This window comes from Haliotis asinina, chromosome 11 (assembly GCF_037392515.1).
Source record: "Haliotis asinina isolate JCU_RB_2024 chromosome 11, JCU_Hal_asi_v2, whole genome shotgun sequence".
NCBI classification, from domain to species: domain Eukaryota; kingdom Metazoa; phylum Mollusca; class Gastropoda; order Lepetellida; family Haliotidae; genus Haliotis; species Haliotis asinina.
This window is the reverse complement of record NC_090290.1, coordinates 13,480,704-13,501,925: the sequence shown is the minus strand read 5'-3', so window position 1 is coordinate 13,501,925 and position 21,222 is coordinate 13,480,704. Positions and strand designations below refer to the sequence as shown.

The 21,222-nt window shown below is 39.4% G+C and overlaps 1 protein-coding gene across 1 annotated transcript; it reads left to right on the top strand.

Moving 5' to 3' along the window:
- Positions 1-412: 412 nt before the first annotated feature.
- LOC137255285 (ankyrin repeat domain-containing protein 50-like) lies at positions 413-1,435 on the top strand. The gene has a single exon (XM_067792739.1). It carries the CDS (start codon positions 413-415, stop codon positions 1,433-1,435), a length of 1,023 nt encoding a protein of 340 aa, XP_067648840.1.
- The last annotated feature ends 19,787 nt before the right edge of the window (positions 1,436-21,222 follow it).

The window sequence follows — 21,222 nt, the reverse complement described above, 5'->3', positions numbered from 1 at the left end:
TCAGTTGTTAGCAATCTATACCCCAGTTTTATATTGTATTGTCCTGTATAGATCAACTGTTTTAGGTATAGTTACTAGTTTTACATTCTTTTCTGTGATATTCTAGTTGTTTTACTGTCCTTTGTCGACAGATTTTTATAATACTCAGATGTTCCATTTCAATGTTATGTTCCCGTCACGATATGGCTGAAATACAGCCGATATGACGTAAGATATTAACTGACTGACTGACTCACTCACTCATAACTATATGATCTTATAGCTGGCATTAGACTAAATTTAAAGAAATATTGCGACTATTAATTTTAACTCTCAGTCCAGATGCGATGTGACGAGGTCACTTTAAGACGATGTTGTATTGGCTACCGGGCGTCATTGCATCATTATCGTAAATACCTTTACAGATGAGAAGATGATCCCTGAGCAATCTCCTCAGCATAAAGGTGACAAGGATGACAGCCCACTTCACGATGCCTGCAGAAAAGGGAACCTGAGGCAAGTGAGACGTATCCTGTGCCAGGGTCTGGTCAACATCAACAGTAGAGAGGGGAGTCACGGAAAAACTCCACTCATGGTGGCGGCACAGGAGGGACACTGCAGAATATTTTCTTTTCTTATCGGAAAAGGGGCTAACAAGTCACATGTAGATAATGATGGTAAGAACATTTTTCACTGGGCCTGCAAGGGAGGACATGTGGGTATAGTGGAGTGTGTACTCCCAACATATGGTGTTGACAAAAACCATAGGTACATGACCCCACTTATGCAGGCTGCATATTGGGGATACAGAGACTTTAGTGAGTTCCTCCTGTGTATGGGAGCTGATATATCACAGACTGATCAAAACAGAGACACCGTCCTGCGCTGGGCCTGCAGAGGGGGGCATATAGATATGGTGAAGTATTTACTTTCACGTAATAGTGTTGATATTAACAGTAGGGGGAAAGGTGGCAAGACACCTTTGATGGCCGCTGCAATGAGGGGTCGCACAGACATTGGTCTGCTCCTCGTGAATATGGGAGCTAATTTGTCACAAGCTGATGATGTTGGTAACAACGTCATGCACTGGGGCTACAAATACGGACGATTAGATCTGCTGAAGAGTATTCTCTCACGAGGCAATGTTGATATTAACAGCAGGGGAGCACATGGAAATACACCGTTGATGAATGCTGTGTTTTGTGGCAGCAGAAAAGTGGTGGATGTACTTGTTAGTCAAGGTGGTCTAACTCACTTAGTGGATGACAAGGGAGAAAACATCCTTCATCTGGCATCTTTAAGTGGACGCATGGAGATGGTGAAGCACATCCTTTCACAGAACATGACTGACATTAACGCTAGAAACAAGGAGGGGAAAACAGCAGCCATGATTGCAAAGGGTACAAATGTTCGCGTGTGTAACTTTCTTGTCTCGCAGGGCTGCCCAGTAACATAAATGCAGCTTTAGGAGTTATATCATGCATTATGACACGATAACGATTACTTATAGCAGGATGTTATTATTATTCAGGCGTATTCGTTCTGTGAAGTCGTGAGTGAAGAATGCCATGCAGTATATCGACACATAGATTAGATAGAAATCCACACTTCAAAATAGATGATTTCAGCTAGTTTCACATTGGTGAGGACTTCGGGGTTAGACGTCTTTTCATTACTTTTTACGGTTTTAGCGATTGTTTTTGCAATACGTGAAAGAAATCGTGCAGTTAATGACGAGGAGGTAACCGATATTGATGACACCTGCCGTTGTTGTTTTCTGCCAGATGGGAAGGATAACGTGCAGTGTCTGTGCAACAGCTAGCAGATATTGATGACCTCGTGTAAGTTTAGTAACGTATATTGATTACTGCTATTGTCTTGAAAGCAACAACTAACGGCTCAAATCCGTCAACAATTGCAAGTGACGTCACAGTGAACAAACGTTGTCCATTTTCCTGTGTTTTCGGAGCTTTCTTCACCATGGCAGTGACGTGATTTTCCACTATTCTCATAATATAATAGTTACAACATAGTGTATTCAGTTGCGTGGGGTGTCCTACTTTATCATAGAAAAGTACCGAATGTCAGTTCGTAAGCCTGGTCCTCATGGTCCTCTTGGTCCTCGTATTTTAAGTGAACAGAAAATATGACAGATTCTTGGTTTTGCAAACACGACAACAACGTTATAAAGTATGCCGTGCCAAGTTTGAAAAGAATAAATGACTACCCGAAGTAGACGCCTCTCTGATTATATTCCGAAGATAAACTTTTTGAACATTTGACAAGGGAGTCTTTTAAAATCTAGTTCAAATAATCATATATCTATATAGCATTAAATTAGTTCATTTTTCCTCTTAATGTTAACATACAAAATAGAAGACACAATTTCATGCATTGTTTTCATTGTGAAAATCAGAGTGAAATAAATAAAGATGTAATAGACATAGACATGCATGATTTGTTCTTAAGGATTTTGTCTTGGAACTGTATGGCTAAGATATTGCCGATGTGACGCTAAATATTAACTCACTCACTCTCTTGGAACTGTCTTTTGAAGGTGAGTGTGAAACACTTGTATTTTTGTCATGTTATGGGGCAACCATGTATGTACGTGGATGTACATGCATGTTTAGCACCGATCAAGGATGGAAATTTTACATTTCGGATCGGATAACCGTCTTTGACAATAACATGCAATAATTGTTAATCATTTTTGTGTAGCATCATATCGTGGTAACACAGGATATCGCATGAACAACCGAATACTGGAACCATGCCCATTCCCACACCTATGTGGGTGAAGCCCCAGGTGACTGAGCCCCAGTCAACAAAGGTTTGCAACTGATGCCGTTTGCTACTTATGACCTTCTAGAATTTTCACTGTGACTCGTGCTCATGTCAGATGAATAGTTTTGGCAGAGATGGGAAGATTGGATTTGCTATCTTCTAAGGATTCTTCTTATTTCAGTTTCAGTTTCAGGTTGTTTTATTCAAGAGGATATTGTGTGACAGGTATGATGTGTGTATTGAGAGATGTGCTGTATGTGGTTTAATATATTTATTTCCAGAAGGGGAATTGAATTGGTAAACAAGCAATATATTGCTTATGTTAATACTGCTCCGGGATACAAGTAACTTAGATAAAGCAGTCGTGGGGAGAAAAGCATGCAAATATCAAACAATAAACAATAGTTTTCTGAGAATGTACCAATCAAAAAACTTCATAACATAGCCACTTATAACATTAAGATCATTAGTGTCATTTTACTATTACAACACAAATCTGCCTGAGAGTACAATGAAAGAATGGATAGATTCTCATAATTCATGATTATCGTTAGCAGATCCATTAGAGTGGTCGTATAGTATTGATTTGATATCATATCGTTTGGTATAGAAGTGCATTTTATGTCTTATTGTCAGAGTAATTTATGCACGAAAAGAAATAGTGAATTGGATCTTCATAAGTTGTGACTCGTGCTCATGTCAGATGAATAGTGTTGGCAGCGAGGGGAAGGATTCTTCTTATTTCAGTTTCAGCCATTGGTTTATTCAAGAAGAGGATATTGTGTGACAGGTGTTATGTGTGTATTGAGAGATGTGATGTATGTGTTTAGAGGTGTGATGAGTGTGCTGACAAATGTTGCTGACAGATGCGATGTGTTTGTGGGGACTTATCTGTTAACAGGTGTCATGTGTATATTAACATTTGTTAAGATTAACATTTGTTGTGTGTGTTGTCAGGTGTGTTGTGTGTGTTGACAGGTGTGATATGTGTGTTTACAGGAGGTTTGAAAGGTGTAGTGAGTGCTTTGAAACGTCTGCGTGAATTGACATTGATGTGAAGTGTGCATGTTCACATATGTTTTTTGTTTGTTGACAGATGGGATGCGTATTTTGCCAAGTGTGTAGTGTATGTTGGCAGGTGTGTAATGTGTGCTTTGACAGGTTCAACGGTTGTGTTGATAGACGTAATGTTTGCAGTAAAAGGTCAGATGTGTGTAATGACAGGTGTGATGCGTTTGTGCTGATAAGTGTGATGAATGTAATGACAGGTGTGATGCGTTTGTGTTGATAGGTGTTTTGTGTGTAATGACAGGTGTGATGCGTTTGTGTCGATAGGTGTGATGTGTGTTTGGACATGTGAGATGCCGGTGTTGAACAACGTCATGTGTTGATAGGTGTGATGTATATGTTGACATATGTGGGATGTGTATCTTTACAGATGTGATGTGTTTGTGCTGACGTATCTGTTGGCAGGGATGATATGTGACACATGTGATGTGTTTGTGCTGACTTATCTGTTGAAAGGTGTGATTTGTATTTTGACAGGTGTGATGTGTGTTTTGACAGCATAATGCATGTTGACAGATGTGATGTGCGTGTTGACAGGTATTTTGTGTGTCTTGACAGGTGTGATGTGTGTGTCGACTGGAGGTTTGAAAGGTATAGTGCGTTTGTTGAAAGGTCTGACGTGAATTGATAGGTGTTATGTCTGGTTGGAGACGTGATGTGTCTTGACAGATGCGATGTGAGTGTCGACAATAGTGTTGGGAGGTGTGTTTTGTGTGTTGAAAGGGGTGATGAAGATTGACTTCAACTCTGTCCAAAGAATGGTAATGACGCAAAGACCGTATCCCTAAAACTAAGAAAAAAGCATTCTTTCATAAAGATGTGCACATACAACAGGCTGTTGTCTTTTTCTACTTAGGGTCTATCAGTTTTTATCGTGGTTCGTGCTCATGTAAATGTGATACAACGATTTAAATTCCAAGGTATTGATTTGATAGCTGACTAGCTCTCGTACAGAAAGACTAGAACTTCTCTGACTAAAAAGCATTATATGTGACAGTCAGATGAATTGTTTTGGTTGGGAGTTAAAGATAGGATCTTCTGATGATGCTTCTATTGTTTTATTCAAGAAGAGGATGTATGTATTGAAAGATATGAGTGAGTGAGTGAGTTAAATTTTAACGTCACATCGGCAATATCTCAGTGATATCGTGACGAGAACATTTAATACTAATATAAAATATATGTCTATTATAAAACCTGTCAACGAAGGACAGTAAAACAAGTAGGATATCACAGAGTAGAATATAAAACTAGTAACTATACCTAAAACAATTTATCTATATAGGACAATACAATGGAACAATGGGCTATAGATTGCTAACAACTGAAGGTACATCACCATACTAGGGACCATGGGGACTTACAGTACTTTTGCTACCTACATGGACCCTAGCCTGATTTACATCATCTCCTCAGCCGTCAGCAATTTGTGAAATCTAACCATACAATAAAAAGACATTTATTCTACGATTAAAAACCTGGAAATTTAGAATTTACTTTGAATGTTTGTGGACATACGTACCCTCTCAGGAGGACAATAATTTTACAATACTTCAACCCCCTTTGAGGGTACAGCCACTAACAATTCTAGTTACAAATCCATTATTAAAATACATCTATTTACAGAAACATGTTGTTCAAAATTCAACCATAAAATTAATTTCTTTCAAGAAACCAATAATTAAATGAGAATTAACGTTTGTAAAAAGATCCTTTACAGTTTTACCATTGAAATCTTTATTCCTTGTGATGGAGAATTTGACACAGTCGAGCAGAATATGCTTGACTGTGACTCTCTCATCACAAGGGATACAAAATGGAGGATCCTCACCTTTTAAAAGATATGAATGAGTATATCTAGTATGGCCAATACGACATCGTCGTAAAATAACCTCTTCAAATCTGGACTGACAACCCAAGCGGGTATAACCAATGTAAGGTCTTATCTCATGTAATTTATTTATACCTACTTGGGTGTCTCACTTCTTCTGCATCAGATCCCGGATATAAGATCTAATGCTCGCTTTGTAATCACTGTAAGGAATAAGCAGTGCTGTCACAGATTTGTTGAGTGCTGCCTTAGCAGCAAGGTCAGCCAATGTGTTACCAGAGATCCCTACATGGTTGTGTAACCAACAGAAGACGATGTCGTATTGGCCAGTTGCAAGATCATTATACAATTCAATAATTCCTATTAAAAGTGGATGTTTGCAAGAAATATTTTTAATAGCCTGAAGGCAAGAAAGAGAATCGGAATAGATTATATATTGTTTACGTTTAGGGTGTCTTTGAATATATTTAAGAGCTGTTAATATGGCGTTAGCTTCTGCTGTACAAACAGAACTGTTGTCTGGTAATCTAGAAGATATTGTTCTGGATCCAATGACAGTGGCACAAGTCACTGCGCCACCGTCCTTAGACCCATCTGTAAATAAGGATTTATAATTGCTATATTTATGTTTCAACTGATTATATTCTTGTTTGTATTGTAATTCGTTCGTTTCTGATTTTTAAAATGTAGTTAATGTTAGGTCCACTTGTGGCCTAACCAATTGCCAAGGAGGAGAAGAAAGAAGACGGGAAGGAGCTATGTTTTCCAGGTCAATGCCGGTCTAAGAAAGAAAGGGTTTAATTCTGTGCCCGAGAGGTGGAACAAGAGAAGACTTTTTGTTGTGCAAGTCCCCGTAGAGAGGATTGAACACACAGTTATATGCAGGGTTAGATTCGTTAGAGTATAGCTTTGTTATATATTGTAAAGATAATTTTATACGGCGTTGTGTAAGAGATGGCTCATCGGCTTCAACATACAGACTGTCAACAGGAGAGGTTCTAAAGGACCCAAGACAAAGTCTTAGACCTTGATGATGAACAGAATCCAATAATTTTAAGTTGCTGTTGCAGGCTCCACCATAGACGATGGATCCATAATCAAGTTTAGAACGGACAAGTGATCGATATCGATGGAGGAGGGTAGCTTGATCACATCCCCATTTAGAATTTGATACCACTTTCAACAAATCAAGTGCTTTCAGGCATTTAGTTTTATATGAGGCAGAAACGTTAGGTGTGAGTCAAAAATTAATCCCAAGAACTTGGCTTCCTTGATATACGCCTTCTCAAGATAAAAAAAGATAGACACAGCATGTTGTTTATTAATCAGCGCGTTTTTCACAAATGATTCTAAACGCACTAAGTGATCGACAGTACTTCTGTTTTACGGAAACCACATTGTATATCTGTGATAAGATTATTTGTTTCCAAGTACCAAACAAGTCGATTATTTATCATGCGTTCCATAGTCTTGCAAACACAGCTAGTTAATGAAATCAGACGATATTTGGATGGATCCGTATGATCACGTCCAGGTTTAGGTACTGGTACCACTATAGCATCACGCCATGAAGAAGGAAATTTCCCGGATGTCCAAATATCATCAAATATTGATAAGAGCGTCTCTAAACAGGATTCTGGTAAATGCTTCAGGAGTTGATAATGTATGTTTTCAGTTCCTGTAGCAGTGTCATGAGCTTGGTCAAGTGCAGTGTGGAGTTCATGAATAGAAAACGTTTCATTATAATCTTCCCCATTATCAGAATTAAAATGAATAGTTTTCTTTTCTTGTTGTTCTTGATATTGCTGAAATATAGGTGTATAATTCGAGGAAGAAGAATGTTTAGCGAGTGTTTCGCCCAGTTTATTCGCAATATCTGATCTACCAGTAAGTAATTGATCTCCACGTTTGAGATGATGGACAGTGGATTTAGTACCTTTACGTTCAATTTTCTGGACCATGTTCGATACCTTGGACATGGGTGTCCGAGAATTTATTTTGGATACATAATTTTGCCAAGATTGGCGTTTGTTCTGTTTAAAAGTACGCCGTGCTTTAGCATTTAAAATTTTAAATTTATTTAAATTATGCACCATAGGATGGCGACGGAAATAATGTTTTTTCCTTGCCTTCCTAGCTTGTTTGCACTCATCGTTGAACCATGGTTTTCTTATGTGTGGAACTACAGAGGACTTTGGTATACACTCATCAGCTATGGGATTCCGTTCATCAGAAAAGCATTTAACAGCATCGGGAACGTCAATAAAACGTTCAGGTTTAAGTTTGTCAGCACACAGTGTTTCATATAAAGCCCAGTTAGCCTTTTTAAAAATTCGTCTTGATGATGGAGGAACATCGGATGGAGTTACAGCTTTTAATACAGTAGGAAAATGGTCACTTCCACAGAGGTCATCGTGGACTGACCATTCGAATTCATTTAGTAGTTCTGAATTTGTCAATGACAAGTCGAGAGCAGAATAGGTCCCTGTCCCAGGGTGTAAATATGTGTTGGGACCATCATTATAAATACATATATCATTGTCAGAACAACAATCCTGACAACTGAACAACAAGTCCTCCAACAATTTCCCTTTAGTGTTTGTAGTTACACTACCCCAGAGTGGGTTGTGCACATTTAAATCTCCCATAATAATACAGGGCTTCGGGAAGATCGGTTTTGGCAAACGCCGTAGATGGTGAAATATAAAGAGAGCATAGCGTAAACGCTACATGTAAAGTAATTCTCACTGCAACAGCCTGCATATTAGTAATAAGTGAAACAGGGCTTTGAATAACGTTTTGTCTGACTAGAACGGATGACCCGCCAGTGGCCTATCACCCGGAGGTGAAAAACAATGATATGCATTAAAATGACGAAGGTCAAATGTATCTGTTTGTTTTAAATATGTCTCATGGAGACATATCACTAAAGGTGTAAAATCTTGGACTAATAGCTGTAATTCATGGAAATTAGTCCTTAATCCTCTGTAGTTCCACTGTACAATATTATTGGAATAAACTATCTTTTGGGGGGGTTTATTGGGGATGTACCCCGCACTCTTTTAGAGGGCGACACGCTATGTGCCCTAGAATGGACGTTTTCAGAAACGTCAATGTCTACAAGAGACCCGTATTTATTGAACAATTGAATTTTGTTCTGTGACCCTTTAGGAGCTCTGCCACTTTGTTGTTTTGAAGCATCAGGCTTTGGCTTCGGTTTACCTTTTCCGGTTTGCTGACTATCAGGTGTCGACTGAGACTTTGAGTGTGACTGAGATGATGATTTGTTATCAGAAGAAGACTTTGAGGTACTAGGAAGTGATTCCTCAGTCTGTGATGATATAGCAGGGTACAAAGGCTGTGGAGAATCGCAATTTACCCAAGTCAAGGTAGTGTCATAGACTAAATCATTTCAATAGGTTTCCTTAAAACTTCATTTATTCAAACGATCTATGTGTTTCATTATATGTCCAAATTGCACCGAAATTCTATCCCCTTTGTCTATGTAATGTATTCAGCAAACATTCGGTGTATCCCCTCTTATCATAAACCCCCCTCCGGGCAGGACCCTTAATTCTCAAACGCTATCAATACATGTCAATTAACACCTCCCTACGTGGGCGAATCTTACGTATGTACATGTGCATGGGCCAGTGACCTTGCACAATGTGGCGTAATGGCCCTGTGTATAAAAACCTGACTGATATGGTCAGTCGGGGAGACCAACCGGCGAGACCATCCAGTGAGACCAACCAGCAAGATCAACCATGGAGACTAGATCATCGACAGATTGTGCGTCTAGTCGGTGTGTCGGCTAAGCCCGTCGCCCCACCTACGACTACGTCGACGATGAGAATCGCCGTCGGACTTCTGAATGTGTGTAAGTGACAGAGCGGGTCTCCACATCGGGATCATTGGCCATTCAGTCCTGATGTGCGTTCTGCCACATAATTACCACTGTATTTACCATTTCGGCCAGCCTTCGACCAAACAGTAATAAACCATGGCTGCTGCTGTCTTCATCTCTAACACCGACTCATGTCTTCCCTGTCTCGTGTCCACCATCCTAAACTACCACCCGAGAGCGACCTCGACGACCGAGCTTGGACAGATAGCTTTCGAGATTCTAATTGCTTTGGCCGTGTGTTGTCGGAAAGGTTGAGTGATAAGCAGTAATGTACGTGGTTAAGATTCCACATCTACATCTGTCTAATTTGACAGCGTGTACAGGCGTGAATATTTGACCATTAAGTTGTGGTCGGAGCGGTCAGTACAAACACTGGAGTGTATACTCCATCAGGCTTTTAGCGGCATGGGGCGATGCCAGTAGCATAGACAGCTGTCAGTTACGCAAGTTACCGATAACAAGTCTGCTACAACGTGAATACTTTAACAAAATGTATGAAATATAACATTGACTTTGGTGAGAAATACCTGAATAATTTTAGGTAAGAATATGCACATTTTTGCAACTGTTATAGTAGTTTGGCAGCTTGTGGTTGATTTTGTTTTAGAGCTAGATCCCGATGATGTTTTTGCTACTGTAGCATAACTTTCTGAAAGTTCAGATCTCTTTACCAGTTTTTTTGCCTCCGAAAAACAGATATTTTGTGTTAATTTTATTTTATTTATCTCCATTTGCTCTTTCCAAATAGAACACTGTTTAGAAAATGAAGAATGGTTGCCTGAGCAGTTGGTGCATTTTTTATAATCACTGTCACAATCTTCTGTTGTGTGTGTCTTCTCACCACAGTGAGCACACACAACAGACTATGTGCAAGTATTTACACTGTGTCCATATTTCTGTCTGCCTTCACTGATTTGGGTGCATTTGGAGATGAAAAAGTGAACAGGTACGTATTCGTTTTGATGGTTTCGTTGTTTCTCCGCGTTGAAAAGCGCCATAAAGCACACCTTGATCCTTCATTTCAGATCCTATATCAAGTTCCGACATATCATCCAACAATCGATCACGATCTCTCACAATACCTTTACTTGTATTCAAGGTCTTGTGAGCAGAGACCGTGACCGGAATGCCCACGAAAGATTTCATGTTCATCAGGTTCGTTGCTTGTTGCTTTTTACCACATTCAACTAGCAGCGCACCCGAACGCAAGCGTGTAATGTTTTTCACCTCCCCATCAATACCTTGAATACCCTTAGACACAGCAAAGGGGTTCAGTTTTAACGGTGTCTTCTCAGGTGTCGCAATCACAATCAAACGTGGCCAATATTCAATCGATGCAGATGGTCTCTGGTCAGTATCAACAGGTTCAATATCAAGTGGACGTTTTGTTTTTAAGTGGTATTTCGTAAGCCATGGTTAAGGTAATCTGGTTCATCATCCGAGCTCCCTACCCACCACGGAGTATCACAAAGATAATGCTAAAGCAAGCGGGCCTCCAGCTTGCAGCACCAAGGATACCCGGATAATATACTCCAGCAGAAGAATTAAAAGATTAATAATTCTACCAGATTGGCCCATGAGCCACTGCCTTGTGGCATAGGACTCTAGGCAAATTACAGAACAACATATTTCAAATTCAAAAATGTTTTAGATTATAAAGCCAAGACCAAATTTACAACAATTCGAAATGATTTATGTGCATTGATAAATATAATAATACCCCATGCACAGGGCTTGGCGTGAACAGCCGATTGGTCGAACTGGGCCCATTCGACCACCCGTCTAGGCGAAGTCAGGGCCAAAGTGGTGTATTGAGCAACAGGAACACGATTGCAAGCTCCTATTGCATTCAACCACCAGGATCCCGTCCTCCGCCGACACAGGGCCGCAATCCACGGCAAACGGGTTGGTGGACCAAATATCCCCCCGGGTCCACTACGGGGGTATCGGCGAGCTCTTAGCATTACCCAGCACCCACCACGAGGAGGTGGCTCGCCACGGGTGCCTGAGATGTGATGTATGTGTTGAGAGGGGTGATGTGGGTAATAGCTGTGTGTGTGTGTTTGTCTGTGTCTGTGTGTGTTAAAATTAGCTTTACAGTATGTAACAAAACTATATTGTAATGAGTCCAATCCTGGATAGAACTCTGTTTTCAAACCTGTGTATGAGGATTCATACAATAAGAAATCTTCTCTTGTTCCGCCTCTTGGTTTAAGAATAAAACTACTAATTTCTGCTACCAGCATTTAACTGGACAATATTGCCCCTTCCCGTCGTCTGTCTTCCCCTCCTTGGCAGTTGGTTCGGCCCCAAGTGGACCTAACATTAACTACATTTAAAAAATCAGAAACGAATGAATAACATTATAAACAAGAATATAATCAATTGAAACATAAATATAACAATTATAAATCCTTATTTACAGATGGGTCCAAGGACGGTGGCGGAGTGACTGGTGCCACTGTCATTGGATCCAGAACAATATCTTCTAGGTTACTGGATAATAGCTCAATTTTCACAGCAGAAGCTAACGCCACATTAATGGCTCTTACATATATTCAGGAACATCCTAAACATAAACAATACATAATCTATTCCGATTCTCTTTCTTGTCTTCAGGCTATTAAAAACTTATCTTGTAAACATCCTCTTTTAATTGACATTATTGGATTGTATAATGATCAGTGCGTCGTTGTTCAAAACAACCTTAGCTAAGATCAACCTTCAGCACTAAGGTTAGAGTTACGATCACCTTCAGAAAAAGATACGCCTGTTGCACAAAACAACCTTAGGGCAACCTTAACTTGGGCTCCAACCTTAGCCGTAACCTTAACCTATGGATGCCGATTTTCTTTTTCAGGCGCACATTTTCATAAGGTTTGAAAAGTGAACGTTGTGCGAGAATTGCGCTAGCGTGGTCCTGGATCTGTGTACGGCTATAAAATTACACAGAAATGTAGAATATTTAATTTCTCATCTGTTGGTATAAATATAACTGCGACAACCTCAGGGATTTGAGAAATAGATACTGCTAAATGTTGTCCAAAACTTTTGTGTGCGTTAAAAATCATTAAATTTCTCCGTTTTCTTCGTGTACCAATAAAAGCACTCTGCTACGATTTTTTAAATTTATCATCTTTACGAAAAGTGTGAGCGAAGAAAATACAGCCTAATGTCAGAACGACATAAGTGTATATGAAATGGATTTATGTGTTAATGCACAACGTTATACGCTCAATATTAAAACTGGCACGCAATAAATGTCAAAAATGTATGCTCTTCTATGACGTATACAGGGAGATGATGCACGCATAAAGATAAGGGGACATAACCCCGCTATGCTTTACATCAGGTCAGTGTAACTAAGATCACATGGAGAGAATTTGCTGTGAATACGGACAGTATATTTTCGTAATGTTTTGTACACAGTGAACAAACCTATTCCAATACAAAGTTCCCCAATGTGAGCAGAGATGTTTTGTTAGTTTCACAGTTTGTAAGGAAAGATACCAATGTACTACATGAGAAATCGATTTGGATGGTAATACATAATTTAGTTCTTCGATTCCCAAATTCTCCTGTTTGTGTAGATGTATTTTGATTAATTTTACATCACTACTAACGGAGTAACAGACACATCTTCACATGTAATGACATTATATAATTATATAATGCAACATTTTAGTTGACGTCATGGCATGTTTTGTACATTTTGTGACGTCGGAAAAAGACGACACTGCTTTGCTGTATATATCTCACCTAATTTCCATAGAATATGTCAAAGGTCTCGGCTACTATGCCAGAATTCAACACACTTTAGACAAAACGAAATAGTGTCCTGAATATACCAACAATTAGACGGTTTTACCACGTATCTTATTGTGAGCAACACGTGCACCTGCCTGGCATCAATTTAGCGTAAATGATTATTCATTTAGGATATAAACATTTATGATTATGTTATTTCTCTTCATAGGAATGTAATGAAAGGTAAAAAGAGAGAACTATTAGATTGTGTACGTAAGGTTTGTCCAAATTAAGACATGACCTGTTATATATTCTTAAGCAGTTTTCGTATAAATATTGAGTTAGATATCCTAGTTGCTATCAAAATATGTTTCAGAACGTTTTTGACAAACAGGCACCTGGTCAAAATACGCAAAATATACATCACAATACTGAAAGTGCAATCGGAATGATATGAACATTGTGTTTACTCTTGTTCAACCGACCTTCACCTCAAAGAAATTGCCTAATATGTGCAACAATGTTGACGTGTGACATCACTACCCATGACCGATTTCTTTCAAAATGGCGGCTTTGCTGACAAGGGTACATTGGATTTTGCGAGGACTCTTGCCTTGATTCAGGGATCTTTTGAACATAAATATGAGATGTAAGTAATCAGAATTATTCTGAGTATCTGTGTTTTGTTATATGTTTTTATCGTTTTCAATGTAAATGACGGGAGAAGCCAGAAATGCCGATAAGTACCGTTGTCGTTCTGCTTGGTTTTACGTCAGTCATGGCGTCACGTTGCACGGAAACTTTGACACTTGCCAATGAATCATTAAATGATTGCATTGTATATTTTTTAAGTTGCTATTTCTTGCTGCGATACTCTTCAACTTAATATTCTAGGCGTACTTAACCATTGTAAGTAATGATTACACGCTGGATGCTGGAAAATTTCCGAAAATGCCACGTAGTGTAAAATCGGATTCTATCTTTGTTTACATTTTAAACGCACAGTCTTTCGAGCACCGCGTTCATTCCCGTTCGTTTTATGTAGACAGTTGGTGTTGGTGACAAAGACCATTTGTAATTTTATTCTATGATGTGTAGAGAATTCAATGATGCATTTGTCGCAGCAGACTATGAAGTATACGTGATATAATGGGCCTCTCAATATCGGCCTTGTCGAAACGTGATTTTGTAAACACTATCCAATATGGCGGAAAGAGCACTAAGTGTTTTTTCGAAAACATCCCAACCAATCCTTGGTTCATCGGCGACGTTTCAGAATTATCATAACTGGTTTTCATGAAAACTTGATATCAGTGATCATTAATATGCTATTTTTGACATTCCCATTTCTGTACACTCTCTGCTTCCTCAAAATAAAAGCAGTCGCCATATTCCCTTTCCAACCTTAGAGACGCTAAGGTTGGGTCGAACCAACCTTAGTTATCAACCGTAACTTAAGGTTAACCTTAGCTGAGGTTGTTTCGTGCAACGGGAGGCTAACCTTAGTAAAGGTCTAAGGTTGAAATCTTAGAGATAAGGTTGACCTTAGAGATAAGGTTGTTTTGAACAACGGAGCACTGGCCAATATGACATCCTCTTTTGTTAGTTACCAAGCCATGTGGACATTTCTTGTAACAATGGGCGATCTTGCTGTCAAGGCAGCACTGAACAAATCTGTGACACCACTTCTTAATGCATACTCTGATTACAAAGCTACAGTTAGATTGTATATCCGTGATCTGGTGCAAAAGAAGGGGGACACTGAAGTAGGTATAAATAAATTACATGAAATAAAACCGTATATTGGTTACACCTACTTGGGTTGTCAGACCAGATTTGAAGAGGTCATTTTACGACGATGTCGTATTGGCCAAAAAAGGCTCATGTATACTCATGTATACCTTTCAAAAGTTGAGGATCCTCCGTTTTGTGTTCCTTGTGATGAGAGAGCCACTTTCAAGCATGTTGTGCTTGAAAGTGTTGAATTCTTCATCACAAGGGATAAATATTTTACAGTTAAAACAATTAAGGATTTTTTACCCGCTTAACTGCTCATTTAATTATTGGTTTTTTAAAAGAAATTGATTTTTTGGTTGAATTTTGAATAGTATGTTCTGTAAATAGATGTATTTTAATTATTGGTAGTTTGGATTAGTAACTTGAATTGTTGGTGGCTGTACACTCAAAGGGGGTTGAAGTATTGTAAAATTATTGTCCTCCTGAGAGGGTACGTAAGTCCAAAAACATTCACAGTAAATTTAAACTTTCCTTTCTTCTTAGTCGTGTCATATGTGTATTTTTAATTTTGGGCTAGATATGTCTAAAATGCTAACAGTTGAGGTGATGATGTAAATCGAACTAAGGTCCATGCAGGTAGCAAAGGTACTCTAAGTCCCCATGGTCCCTAGTATGGTGATCTGCCTCCAGTTGTTGGCAATCTATAGCCTGATTTTATATTGTATTGTGCGAATAGTGATATTAGTTTTAACTTTGAATACTAGTTTTAATCCCATTTGTGATATTCTAGTTGTTTTACTGTCCTTCGTTGACAGATTTTTAAACTATACATACATCATTTCAGTATTAATTTTTCTCGTCACGATATGGCTGATATATTGCCGATGTTACGTTGAATATTAACTCATTCACTCACTTTAACAAATGTTTTAAATCTCTTAAAAGGCCATATTTCCAGGTTGTGTCATATGCTTTTTCGAGATCAAAAAGGTAGACACAGAGTGTTGTTTATTAATTAGTGCGTTTTTCATAAATGATTCCAGTTGCATGAGGTGATCAACAGTACTTCTGTTTCACGGGAACCACACTGTATGTCTGTTATGAGGTTATTTGTTTCCAAGTACCAAACAAGTCGATTATCTATCATGCGTTTTATGGTCTTGCAAAAACAGCTATTTCAAGAAATCGGACGATAATTGGATGGGTCCGTATGATCACTTCCAGGTCTGGGTACTGGTACTATTATAGCGCCACACCATGAAGACGGAACTTTACCAGAGGTCCAAAAATATATAAGAACGTCTCTAAACAGGACTCTGTTAAGTGCTGCAGGAGTTGATAATGTATGTGATCAAGAGTTTGGAGTTCATGAATAGAAAATGTTTCAGTATAATCTTCCCCATTATCTGAGGTGAAATTAATAGTTCTATTTTTCTTGTTTTTTTTTAAACTGCTGGAATTTAGGTACAAAAATTGAAGAGGAAAAGTGTTTATGTAGAGTTTCACCCCTTTTATTCACAATATCTGATTTATCAGTAAGCAATTGATCTTCATTTTTCAGATGATGGACAGTAGATTTAGTACCTTTACCTTTAACTTTCTGGACCATGTTCCATACCTTGGACATGGGTGTCCAAGAATTTATGTTGGATACATAATTTTGCCAAGTTTGGCGTTTGTTCTGTTTAAAAGTACGCCGTGCTTTAGCATTTAAAATTTAAAATTTAAAATTTATTTGAATTATGGGCACGTGTTTTTTTATGGATGACAACTTCTTCATTGTGGAGAGTCGCAACGTTTTGAAGTATACTCGTACTTCTGTGAATGAAACAATGGAGTACAACGAGCTATTTATGTACAGGTAGGAACAACAAGAGTATGGCAAAGGAAGCCAGTAGTTAATTGGTGGATGGACAGGAGTGGAAGCCAGGAAGGTTTTCCACCCAGGCATGATTGGATGCGTCCGTATGATCTCGTCCAGGTTTGGGTATTGGGGATCTACCCCGCACTCTTTTGGGGGGCGACACGCTATATGCCCTAGAATCGACGTTTTCAGATATGTCCATATCCTTGAGAGACCCATATTTGTTAAACAACTGAATTTTACTTTGTAACCCTTTTGGAGCTCTACCACTTTGTTGTTTTGAAGGATCAGGCTTAGACTTGGGTTTACTTTTAACAGTTTCTTGACTTTCAGCTGTCGATTGAGACTTTGAGAGTGACTGAGATGATGATGATGGTGATGATGATGATGATGATGATGATGATGATTTGTGATCAGAATAAGACTTTGATGTACTAGGAAGTGATTCCTCAGTCTGAAATGATATAGCAGGGTAGAAAAGCTGTGGAGAATCGCAATTTACCCAAGTCTAGGTAGTATGGCAGCTTGTGGATGATTTTGTTATTTTAGAGCTAGACTCCTATGATGTTTTTGCTACTGTAGCATAACTTTCTGGAAGATCAGATCTCTTTACCATTTTTTTTTTGCCTCAGAAAAAGAGATATTTTGAGTAAGTTTTATTTTGTTTGTCTCCATTTGCTCTTTCCAAATGGGACACTGTGTAGAAAATGAAGAATGGTCGCCTGAGCAGTTGGTGCTTTTTAAAAAATTACTATCACAATCTTCTGTTGTGTGTGTCTTCTCACCACAGTGAGCACACACAACAGACAATGTGCATGTAGGTACACCGTGTCCATATTTCTGGCATTTAAAACACCTTAGCGGGTTGGGAATGTAGGTGTCAACTTGAATGTTACAGTAGCCTGCCTTCACCGATTTGGGTGCGTTTGGAGATGAAAAAGTAAATAGATACGTATTGGTTTTGATGCTTTCGTTGTTTTTCCGAGTTGAAAAACACTTGACATAAAGCACGTCTTGATCCTTCATTTCTGATACTGTATCAAAGTCCGGCATATCATCAAGGATTCGATCACGATCTCTAACGATACCTTTACATGTGTTCAAGGTTTTGTGAGCAGAGACCGTGACCGGAATGCCAACGAAATATTTAATGTTCATCAGGTTGGTTGATTGTTGCTTTTTTCGCGGATTCAACTAGCAGCGCTCCCGAACGTAAGCGTCTAATGTTTTTTTTACATCCCCAGCAATAATTTGAATGCCATTGGATACAGGAAAGGGGTTAAGCGTTAACGGTGTCTTGTCAGGAGTCTCAGTCAGAATGAAGCGCGGCCAATACTCAATCGATGCCGACGGTCTTTGTTCAGTACCAACAGGGTCAATTTTTAGTGGACTTTTTAGTGGAATTTAATAAGCCATGGTTAGTGTAATCTGGTTCATCATCCGAGCTTCCCACCCACCACGAAGTATCACAAGGACATTGCTAAAGCAAGCGGGCCTCCAGCTTGCAGCACCAAGGATATCCGGATGATATACTCCAGCAGAAGAATGAAAAGATAATTCCACCAAATTGGCCCATGAGCCACTGCCTTCTGGATATACGACTCTAGGCAAAAACATGAATTTGTAAAACTGAAATTCAGAAGGTCGAAAAATCGGCCATGACCTAATAATACACATATTACAATTCTCAATTTTTGGTTCAACATATAGTAATGCTCAGGGCTTGGCGTGACCAGCCGACTGGTTGAGCCGGGCCCATTCAACCACCCGTCTAGGTGAAGTTACGGCCGAAGTGATGTGTTGAGCAATAGGAACACTGGTCCTGCTCCCATGCCCTCAACCACCAGGATCCCGTCCTCCACCGACACAGGGCCGCAACTCACGGCAATTGGGTTGGTGGACGAAATATGCCCCCGGGTTCACAACGGGGGTGAGCGGCTTTAAGGAAAAGTAATCTCGCCAAAGTGCTTGTTAGTCATTTCATGCATCCTTACGATTATGTATGTTCACTATACACAAACATTTTCGTGATAGCTAGAGCTGATAAAGCCGAAATCAAGCATATCGGTTGGTCAACGATCTACCGAATAATCAATCTGTATCCATGCTGTCTAGCGACCAATCGTGCTCTTCAGAAATTTAGCCCACGCCCCATCACCTCTCGTTTCTTCTGTGACAGGTGTCTCATGATACCATTGATCATAGATAACAAATCAGCCACCATATTGAACAGTTGAGATACAAAACGTTCTATTCGGGAACTTTGATCACGCCCCGTCCCATGACCCTTTGTCTTATATATGTGCAAGGAATAGTATTATACAATATGCATACACGCATGTTCGTATGATAACGTATATTTTCTGCGATAAGTCTAGATGAACAAACTGTGAATCTGTTCCATGTAAGTCACAGACTAGTGTATTAGTAACATATGTCATATTTGGGATTTCACTTTCTCAGTAAAGTACAGATTCTAGTACTTTTTGTGTGAGTCCCATCCGGAATTCGAACCCGCACCCTCAGAGTCAGTCACCTAATCGCCAGTCGCGGAAATCGTGGTGGCTGAGCGGGCTAGGCGAATGACTTTGTGTGCTGGCAATTAGGTGCCTGACGCTGAGGGTGCGGGTTCGATTCCCGGATGGGACTCAACCAGAAAAGTCGTGGTGGCTGAGCGGGCTAGACGGCTGGCTTTGTATACTGGCGATTAGGTGCCTGCAGCTGACTCTGAGTGTGCGGGTTCGAATACCGGATGGGACTCAACCAAAAAAGTACTAGAATCTGTACTTTAATGAAATCTCAAATATGACATATGTTGCATTTGAAATGTCATCGTGTAATCATAGCGTATTAGTGCTTTCCTTAAAATATTCAGTAAGCATGTTCGTAAATTCTTCCTTACTGCCATTGAATTTGTTGTGAATATATACATATCTGAAGAACATACATACATACATACATACATACATACATACATACATACATACATACATACATACAGACATACATACATACATACATACATACATACATACATACATACATACATACATACATACACGCCACCAAAGGTCTACAGGAGAAAGTGCAATAAATTACGTTACATATATGATATCTATTCACACCTGCTTTCATTCAACATATATCTTTGCAACACAATTAAACAATCAGGACTTGCTCTTATGACGAGACAGTTTCCTGTAATATCCGAAACCTGCCAGGGATACCAGCAGTGAATAGCCCTTATTAGTCTTGCCACAGCGAACAAGGCAATCAGCATGGGTTTCCAGGTGTTGAGCAGTGAAGTGGCTCTGGGGCTTTATCAGTTAAGGATGACATGTTAGAATAAAAATAATTGAGCATGCGACACCATGAGGATGCTAATACTGGATATACGATGACGTACATGGTGGCAGCTAGCATTTCAATCCCGTTAGTTGCCACCGAAGGTAGGGAGGACTGGGCAGCTCACTCTGCTGTATTTTCAACATTCATACAAAGTTGTTAGTATCTGAGCTTGGATACCAATTTGTGCCAAACGGAGAAAATGAAATACAAGCCACCACTCTTATTATTGTCAGTTTCAGACATGGACTATTTGAAAAATATAACCTAGCTACGAGGCGTTTAGCAGTAAACCAATCAGGTTCAGAGTAATGTGAACAGCTGATATGTTAGGAACAATAGATTGGCCTTTCTTCTAACAGTAAGCCACTGTGTCTGTGAAAGCTGTAAACGCCTGATATTAACGTACCTGGTCTTCTGCGTCTAGAGTCTGCCGTATACTCTGCTATAGTGTGCAAAGTCTTGGTCATAAGTGTCAATAGACCTGTGCTATTTGTCTATCCAGTCGTGGTCTCCAGGCATTGGTGAAACAGTTTTGTATTTACTGTGCCTTGTGTTTGAAGTCCAAGGTTATCTTTCGACATTAGTGTCCACTGAACAGTGTCCAGTGTCTATCAGGAAGAGTGTTCAACGTGATTGGATGTGTTGACTTTGTGATAGTTTTTTTATAATAAGATACAACAGGCGACCCTCTGTTAGTACTCAACCATGATACCAAAGTATGTGAGTGACTGTGTGAAAATGTTCCTACAAGTAACTCTTATTCTGATTGTTGCATTTTCAACATGTAGGATGAAGGATTGCAACTCTACGACGACGGAGATGGAAGGTGCTATCATTATCAGGAACGTTGGCATCAAATTGTGCCAGTTGAAATGTGCTGAAAGAGGTCAGTGCTTGAGTATTCAGTACGATATTGACACACTGACCTGTCGGTTATCAAGAGCTGAATCAAGG

Excerpts from the sequence above, each read along its gene's own strand:
- LOC137255285 (XM_067792739.1), top strand. The coding sequence starts at position 413 with ATGATCCCTGAGCAATCTCCTCAGCATAAAGGTGACAAGGATGACAGC.